The 10,043-nt window shown below is 30.7% G+C and overlaps 1 protein-coding gene across 1 annotated transcript; it reads right to left on the reverse strand.

Annotated features, from left to right (window-relative positions):
* Window positions 1–5,995: 5,995 nt before the first annotated feature.
* On the reverse strand, window positions 5,996–9,577 carry LOC103272395 (NKG2-A/NKG2-B type II integral membrane protein-like; the record flags this gene model as incomplete). Its single annotated transcript, XM_008069904.1, has 4 exons — window positions 9,391–9,577; window positions 8,368–8,421; window positions 7,684–7,832; window positions 5,996–6,096 (listed from the first exon to the last, which is right to left on the reverse strand). Coding segments are annotated over exons 1-4 (491 nt in total), but the record flags the coding sequence as incomplete, so codon positions are not given.
* Between the last annotated feature and the right edge of the window lie 466 nt (window positions 9,578–10,043).

A 10,043-nucleotide genomic window follows, 5' to 3' on the forward strand; every position in this document is an offset into this window, starting at 1 on the left:
CCACTACCTATCACCATAAACAAATATTAACCATAAATGGATCAAAGACCCTAAAGATAAAACCTCAAAATATAAGAATCTTTTTTAAAAAGTTGGAAACACTCTTATGCACATTGGAATAAGCAGTGAATTTTTGACCAAATTCCCAAAAGCAAATGCCATCACAGTAAGATAGACAAGTGGGATGTCATCAAACTGAAAAGCTTTTGCACAGTAAAAGAAACTATCAAGAGAGTAAAGACAACCCACAGAGTGGGTGAAATCATTTGCTAAATATGTGTCTGAAAAAGGCTTAATATCCAGCATCTACAAGGAACTCAAAGGACCAGAATGAAAAAAACATAACCCAAGTAAAAAGTGGGTAAAGGACATGAGAACTCTTGCTAAAATAAGGTATACACACAGCCAGTAGAAACATTAAAAACAATTCCCAGCCTCACTAGTCATCAGATAAATGAAAATCAGAAGTACAGTGAGATACTCCCTAACTCCAGTAAAGATGGTCATTATTTCTAATTTTAAAAAAACAATATATGCTGGTGTAATTGTGGCATAAAGGAAATGCCTCTACACTGTCGGTAGTGCAAGCTATTTCAAACTCTATGAAAAGCAGTGTGTCGATTTCTAATAGAATTAAAAATGAACTGTCCTTACAATCCAACAATCCCCCTCCTGGGGATATAGCAGGAGGAATATAAATTATTCTACAAGAAAATTTTAAAAAATACACCTGTATACATAGTTTTTTTCCCCACCCTATTCACAATAGCAAAACATGGCAACAATTTTACTGTCCATTGAAAATGGATCGAATACAGAAAATTTGGTTTATATACACAATGCAGTATTATGCAGTCATTAAGAAGAACAATACCATGGACTTAGAAGCAAGTTGAAAGGAATTGAAGACCATCATATTCAGTTATCTATGACAGAAACAAAGACTTGAATATCGCGTGTTTTCACTCAACTGTGGGACCTGAACATTATCACATTTGCGCAAAAGAGGGATTGGTAGTTGCATAATCAATAATTCAAAGAGGATTGCACTCTAGTTTCTTCATGCTGTTATATCACAATGACACGTAACTGGCAATTTGAAAACACTAGAAATTTATTTTTCACAGATCTGTGGGCTGGAAACAAGATTAATAATCTTGCTAGTTTAGTGTCTGCTGAGGTCTGCTCTCTGCTTTCAAGATGATACTTCTAGTTAAAGTCATGGCTAAAGGCAGAAGGGAAAAAAAAGTAAATGCTTGTTACCTCCAGCACTTTTTAAAGGCACACATCTATTCATGTTGACAAAACCTCATAATTTTGTGAGGTACCTTATAGTCCACCTCTTAATAACATCACAATAAGGATTAAGTTTCAACACGAGTTTTAGAGGAGACACAAACATTCAAACAATAGAAAGGAATGTTACATTTCTTCACTGTTTAAGAAGGCTATTCTGTAAAATGCAGGGAACTAATAAAAGAATATTTAAAGCACATTAAATAAGCCAATCTGTATATTATAAAGTCAACAATAAAAATGGAGAAGACAAAATTAATAAATTGGAATTTTAAAAATTGCTAATTTTCAATTCATATAGTCTATTGTATTATAATTATTTCAATTAAATATGATATTTCCATAAAAATAAATATACTTAAAATGGGTGGCTTCAGTACATAGAAATAAAATTATTTTTGTTTTAAAAGCTACCAAGAATGTTTATCATAAAAATAACTCTAGATTCTTTCAATAAGACACTCCTTATATAAGCCTAAAGAAAAATTTAATTAGGAACATGAAAACATATATGCAAAAAAACTCAAATAAAACTGCTAAAGTTAATGTCCTGTCATAATATAAGAAAAAAGCATTATTGCAAGTGAAAAAGCATGCTTCAAAAAATATATATTTATACCGAATCATTAGTAATATTATTAAAATAGTTTATATGGAATGCTAATACAAGTTCAGCATAGAATTGAAAGAAACACCTAAACAGGTCCTCAAAAACAGGGATTTCACACTTTTCTCTTGCTGCTTATAATACAGACATTGCAGTGAGTCTATAGAAGACTTAAGCTAAACAATTAATCAACACATATAAGAACACACACATACACTCTCTATGCAAATGTCAAATATTTATATCTTCAAGTTCACATAAAAATGTTCCAAAAGTACACTACGATATCATCTTGCCAAACATTTTAATATAAATATACACTGCTGTATTTTCAATGCAGAACCATGGCAGCCAAGCTTTACCTGTTGAGACATGAATACAGTTACTCAAATTTAGTATTAATTAACTAAAAAATTAGTAACTTTTATATCACTTCCTCTGTCATAATAGCTACATTTAGACACAGATATAGAAAACTTCTAACTTCACAGAAAACCTTCTGATGATAAGCTTTTAAAAATATAAGTCATTAACCAAACATTTGAAAACTGACTGACTGGTAATTCAGTAATATAATTATAAATAAACTAAGGGTTAAAAGTATCACAATGAATATTCAAAATTATATAAAATCCCATGAAAATAAAGTCTTTCTTGTGAAAAGCAGATTTTCTTAAATGTATACACAACAACAGACAAAAACAGAAATTGAATTATCTGAGAATTCGTCGAGGAAATCTAAAATGAAGAAATTTGACATTTACTGCCAGTAAATAAAAGCAAAGTAGTAGAAGGGAAAAAATAAATAGTGTGATATTATGACCTTAAACACAATTACAGTGGGGATGTCCAACAAGCAAAAGTATTTTTATTGAAAAACTGTAAAATTGTGATGAAAGAGTATTGATGAAAAAAATCAGGTAAGGCACAGATTTTTGTTTCTGGATTAAACAAGAGAAATCATTGTGGTTTTTACAGATATCAATCATTATTGATATTTAACTATATTCAGTATACATTTTAATATCCATATAGAATTTAATCTAGAAAATAAAAATTGTCCAAATGCAGTACCACAAACAGATACTAGTACAACCTTCATGTATTAAAGAAATTGACTTTGTTTTAAAAACTTTTCTACAAAACTATTATACGAACTCCGACATCACTACCACTGAATAAGAATTTTTATAAATGAAACAGCACCAAAAAGAAAAATTGTTCTAGTTACAGAAAAAAGAGGACTGCCTCTCAATTCAGCTTTGATAGTCAAAGTGTTAAGTAAAGCAGTAAAACTTTATATATTCATTTATTTATTTTTAAAGGGTCATTACACAATAACAATTATGTTTTCGTTTTTTTTTTTATTTTTTTTTAGAAACGCAAGACTGGTTTAAAATATGGAAGAAATAAACCCTAGCAGACGTTCATATCTGTTATTCTAGCACTTTAGTAGGTTGTGGTAGGAGGATTATTTGAATCCAGGAAGCCAAACCATCCTAGGTAACAAAACTCTGCAAAAATTAAAAAAAAAAAGAAGAAGAAGAAAGAAAAAAAATTACTCTTTGTTGTAACATGTAATGTAACTGTGTTACTAAGTATTCAGGAGGCTGTGGAGAGAGGATTCCTTGAGTGCAGCAGTTAGAAAATGCAATAAGCCATCATTGTGCCACTACACCCAGTCTTAGAGGTAGAGTAAGATTCCTTACACACACAAAAAAAAGATAATAGAAGATAAGGAAAAAAAAAAACCTTTGAAGATAATTGTAGTTTACATTGTGAACATTATACGGATAAAACATATTGATAAGAACACAACAAATGCAATATCATTAGATAAAAACCAATTAGAAAAATTAGAATATTACTATATTCCTTCAATATGAGAAGGTTAAGATGAAAATTTTGAAACATAAATGAATTTTTTTACCAAACTGGGACTAATGGATATAATATACACAGAATAGATTTTCTTAAATGTATACACAACAAAAGACAAAATGCAATAAGCCATCATTGTGCCACTACACCCCAGTCTTGGAGGTAGAGCAAGACTCCTTACACAAAAATAAGAGACTAGAAGAAACGAAAGAAACAAGCTTTATTGGAAATAAACCTCTCAACAGTGAAAATATTTCAAGAAAGAAAATCATTACACCTAGAGAGAAAAAATAAAAGTGCAATCATTTACAGATAAAATAACTGATTATTTAGAAAATATAGAACAATTTATACTTGAAATTATAGTGTTAATACATAAAATCAATGGAGCAACTGAATATACGATCAATGTGCAGACTTTAATGGTATTTACACTTGTAGCAACATATATTTCTAAAATAAATTTTTAAAAAAAGATGCCATTTACAAAAACAAGAAAGTAAAATACCTATATTATTACTGTGTGACTTCAAAACTAAAAAATACAAAATGTGTGATACAGAGAAATTAAAGAAAATTTAACATAGCAATCACGGCCTGAATATTGTTAGAGAAGTCAACACCACAAAGATCCATAATCTTTAAAAATTATGTGACAGATTAAATGGAGTTCCAAATGTAAATCCCATGAGAGCTTTTTGATGTCATTATTTATTTATATCATGCCAGATGAGTAATATGCCAATTTCATATTAAGATTATGGAGGCACATCTCACATATTCATGTGAAACCCAATTATCCCATTTATAAGCTACAAAACATCAGCGCTTATTTTTTATTTGAGGTGTCATGTACATAATATAAATTTCATCCACTTAAAAATTTTAATATATTCATTGAGTTACAACAAAGATCACTATGAAAAAGAAACACTGTAGCTATTGGCAGTCACTTTCTAATTCACCTTAAGCCCTTGGCCACCGCTATTCTATTTTCTGTCTATATGGATTTGCCTATTCTTGATATTTCACACAAACAGACTCACATTACATGTAACTTTTAGAAAGGTCTAATGGCACAGATCTAATGTTCAGGAAAAGGAGTCAGGCACAACAGCAGTGATATCTGTACTTGGTGGTGTGTATATTATACTTTAGTGACTCCTTTTGAAATTTATTTTCATTGCTGAAACCAACAACATAATTCATTTTCAGACATGTGATCAAAATATTATTTTCATTTAATAAAATATAAAATTACCTGATAGACTCCAAACTCAGGGGTTTGAATTCTGAAACGTATGCTTACAACTATATTGTTGTGAAACTCCACATTTGTCTGCCTTAAGTAGTTGGAAGCTTATCTTTGCACAGTTGCATTGAGCAAAATATTCTGTTATCCTGTAGTGAAGAAAAAGTCCCGATTCATTTTATTTTGGGCAACAATCTGTGAAATAAGAAATTATCCATGTATTTTAAGAAAACAATACCATGAAAAGAGGTTAGAACACTTATTATATTATAATAGTCAGTTATTAAACAAAACTTAAGTCCCCCTCTTACCTTGAGGGAGACATTAACTCCAGTGGATTCCTGAAACCATGAATAGTGTCAGTACTCATATGAGTAAATACTATGTTTTTTCTCTACATACATACCTATAAATTAGGCATAAGAGATTATGAATACTCAATAATTTAACATAATACTTATAGCAATATGCTTACATCACTACTCTTGCATTTGAGGCCCTTATTAAGTAAACTAAGCACTTATTAAGTAACAGCACTATGAAGACAGTAGATCTCATAACTAGATGACTATAAGTGACAGACACCAAGTAGCATACACAGTTTGGATACTCCAGAAAAAACAATGATTTGTGTTTCAGGTGGGAGAGATCAATACTATCAAAGATTTGATCATGCTACTTAGAGCAATTCACATTTAAAACCCATGAATTGTTTTTTCCTGAAATTTTCTACTAATACTTTTGGCTGAGGTTGATCCTGGGCAATGAAACCACAGAGAGTGAAACTGTGGTTTAGGGGGTGTACTGTAGTACATTATGTAATATTTATTGCAATACTGTACTAGCTTTCAAAATCTTTCCTCGTGTCTAAAAATCAACATAAGCTTATTCATACTATTCTTTGAATTTCTCCCTTTTATATATTTTTCATCTTTATGGCATTGTTCCAAAAAACTTACTTATGTTTGAACACTGAGCCCTTTATTGACACCCATGAATGATCACTACTGTTACGGGAGACTCCAATCCATGCTTCACGTACGAGAGAGGCCAGAAGTTTCTAACAGAAAACAAAAATTTTCATGTAAGTAACCATTATGATAGATTGTATTAGCTTTAAAAGTACAATAGTGTATTTTTCAGAAGATCCTTAATTTTTTAAACAATATACTAAACTTAAAAACTTTTCTGTAGTGTCTACATTTTTTTGTGTAAATTCAAGGTATTCAAGCATGTATTGTTGCATGTATGTATTGCCTTGTATTGAAATTCAAGGTTGAAGTAAAATCATCATCTGAAAAATGTGCATTGTACTTATTAAATAATTTCTCATCCATCATCCCCCTCCCTCTCTCTGTCCCTTCAGTGCTATCAAGGTCTGTATTTCACTCTTTATGTCATTTGTACCTGCTAATTATCTAACACTTACATATGAGAACATGTTGTATATGATTTTCTGTTTTTTACTTATTTCACTTATGATCATAGCCTCCAGTTCTATTCCTGTTGCTACAAAAGTCATGATTTGCTTTTTTGGGTTGTGGAGTATTTCCTAAGGAATGTGTCTCTTTGTATGTGTTATTGTGTACGTGTGTGTGTATATATATAAACACACATACATATGGCATATGTGCAAATATATATATGCATAATACATTTTTATTCAAACATTTTTATTCAAGCATTTGTAAATGGACACTTAGATTACATCCATATCTCTGATGCTGTGAATAATACAACAGAAAATGTATAAGTGAATGTTTCTTTTTTGATATGATTTGTTTTCATTTGTGTAGATACCCAGTAGTGTGATTCTGGATTAAATGATAGTACTGCTTTTATTTTCGAAAATTCTCCAAACTGTTTCCCATAGATGTCGTACTAATTTACATTTCCACCAACAGTGTATAGTATTCTGTTTTCTCTACTTGCTTGTGATCATTTGTTATTTTTTTCCCTTTATTGATAGTCATTTTGACAGGTGTAAGTTGGCTTCTCATTGTAGTTTTCATTTAGATTTATTTGATAATTAGTGATTTTGAGTATTTTATATGCTTGTTGGCCATTTTTACATTTGTTTTTGAATAATGTTTGAAATAGAATGCTGAAATGGTTTGAAACCTGAGGTCCAGGGCTCAACAGAGTGGCTGGGTATCTTCAAAACTCCACCAACAGAGAAAATGAAGTAGGTCTGCTGTTCCCTAGCACCTGACTTAGCAGTATTTGTAATATTAAAACACAGGCCAATGGTTTTTGGGAAGAGGTAGCAGTGATAAGCTCATATACAAGAGCAGGGCTGGTGCTGAAAACTTCTGTTTTATGATATTTGTATTTCAGGATTCTATTCATTTTGTGATCAACCTGCACAATTAAGATATACTTTGTTTTCTTCATATATAGTCAAATTAAATAGCAAGATGTCTTTTATAATTAAGGCATGTATAGAAGCATAGTTTCTATGAAAAAGTAATGAAATATGCATTAGCAGATGGTGAATACAAATAAACTATTTTAAAGTCAAGCAATATAATCTGTTTTGTTGAAAATATTTCGACAAAATACGTACAAGAAAATAGATTATTTCCCCAAATGTTTTACTGGCTGAAATAAGCTTTTATTAAGGTATTCAAAACATTTAAAGTCCTACCATTTCTTCTTCATCATCTATATAAAGCAGACTGGAGTTCATAGAAGCACAGGCCATCATACTCTCCTCCCAAGTTTTTGTTTCCTTTCCAATGTAATAACAGCTGTTGGAATATGTAAACCATTCCTCTGGACAACTACAATTATATGCTGAGGAAACATTGCAAATTACCAAGAAACAATATGAATAGTTTCAAATGATACAGTGTAAATTTACAAAAGTATGTCATGTATGTACCAAACATATCTAGGTATTCGCACAGGATGGTACATATAATTAAAAAACCACTGACTCAAACACGTAGACACTGTTAAGCAGCAGCCTTTCATCCCATAATCTTGTTCACACATGAAAAATGTCCCCAGACTAACGGTCACATTACACACATCTTTAAATCACTGAACAGACATACCTTTTTTATAACAGTAAAATTATTTATCTCAAGATTTTATAGCAATAGGAAATTCCAACAAATGACAAAATAGGGTACAGTGTTTATGAATTAGTATTTATATTCATTGCTAAAGAAAAGAAAAGAAGCTCTTATATTCTTTATTTACAGACATCTATTGCTAAATTTTATAATTTTTCTCCTGAATAGACCTCTGGTTATTTTTTCATTTCAAGGGAACATTACAAAATTAAAACTCTGTTATTATCAGAACTTTGGAAATTATTACGTACATTTCTGGTTGCTTTCATTTTGGAAAGAATTGGTCTGCTTCTGTGTTGCTGTAGCTAGAAAAATTAAAATAATCTTTTACAAAGTTGGTATATGAATAAGTCATAATAATGTTAGTTCTTTGAAATTTGGCATATTGTTCAGATATTGAAAAATATAGAACTGTACAACAAAAAATACATAAAGTAATTGAGATTTTGAATAAATATTTTTATAGTGCAAGGAACCAAATTCAATATCTCATACAGTACTTGATTTAGTCAGCTTTCAAAAATTAATTTCTATTTCTTAGTAAGGTTTCTCAATATGTAAAGCATCTTTTTGGAGTTTGAAATCAGAGCATATATATCTAATTAAAGCAAATACTTTTTTATAATTATTCTTTCATTTATGCTTTTTACAAATTCAGAACAATCATTACACATTTAGTTCAAAAAATATAAAAATGAGAATTGTATTCCTCAATATTGAAAATATTTAGAGGCATTTTTATTCATTTAGGTGAAAAGCTCTCCTTTATTTGTACAAAATATACTTACAAAGAATAATAACTATTGTTACCATGGTCACTATTAATGCCAAACACATAATTCCCAGGATGCCAGCAATGAGCTTTTCTGGAGGTGATGATAAATCTATAGAGAGAGAAATAAAAACACAGAGAAAAGAGAAATGGAGACAGTTATTTAGAGAATTTGCAGACAAGAGAACCTACATGCATAAGAATCATATATATAAACTTGGACCCCAAACTGCATAACTCACAATAATGTTTTTCTTAGAGTGTACCATTGCATTTTGAGTAAATATAATGCTCTGTGATTTGCTGGAAAAAAACTACAGATTTCAACAATGTCCGGGTAAAAATGACATCTATATTTTATTTTAAAATAGCATAACTCATCATGGAACTCTGATATTCACATATTTTAAAAAATGTGAGCACTACCTCTTCTTTTCCCATATCCTGTTACCCAAGCTGCTCATCCCGGACAATTACATTGAGGATGTATGAAATGCCTTACCTTTGCTGTGGCAAGTTTTGTCATTGTCTAGAAGATCCTGAGAAGCAGTTTGAAGGCTTAATTCCGCATAGGTTATTTCCTGTTCAGTTACTAAAATGGAGCTTTTATTGCTCTTAGAGTTTCTCTCCTGGTTCTTCAGGTTTTGGGGCAAATTCAGTTTTGAGTAGATTACTCTGTGATTATCCATCTTTCTTGTTGTGTGTTATCAGGAACTCTTCTGTATAATAACAGTGCTTAAGAGGCTTATACATGGTTTATAATGACAACATGCCTAGCACAGTCAAAAGGAGTAAAATGGAAAGTACAGAGACTTAATTTTCATTGAGGCATCTACAGTTTTTACTCTAATTTCCTTAGACTTAAACAAATTTCTTGGAGAAAGATATATATTTTTTAAGGGTTTATACTTTTAACAAAATATTATTGCTGGGACAATGAAAAGCAACAAATTAGTAAACTAAAAAAAATTCATGAATTAAAATATATAAATTAGTTGTCTGATTCACAAATATATTTTAATGTCAATACAAGACAATACCTATATTGAAATTTTTTTTTTTTTTTTTGAGTTGGAGTCTCACTCTGTCACCCAGACTGGAGTGCAGTGGCCGCTCCCGGCCACTGCAGCCTCGACCTGCTGGGCTCCGGTGATC

This window comes from Carlito syrichta, unplaced genomic scaffold, assembly GCF_000164805.1.
Source record: "Carlito syrichta isolate Samal-C Ts95f unplaced genomic scaffold, Tarsius_syrichta-2.0.1 Scaffold312428, whole genome shotgun sequence".
NCBI lineage: Eukaryota > Metazoa > Chordata > Mammalia > Primates > Tarsiidae > Carlito > Carlito syrichta.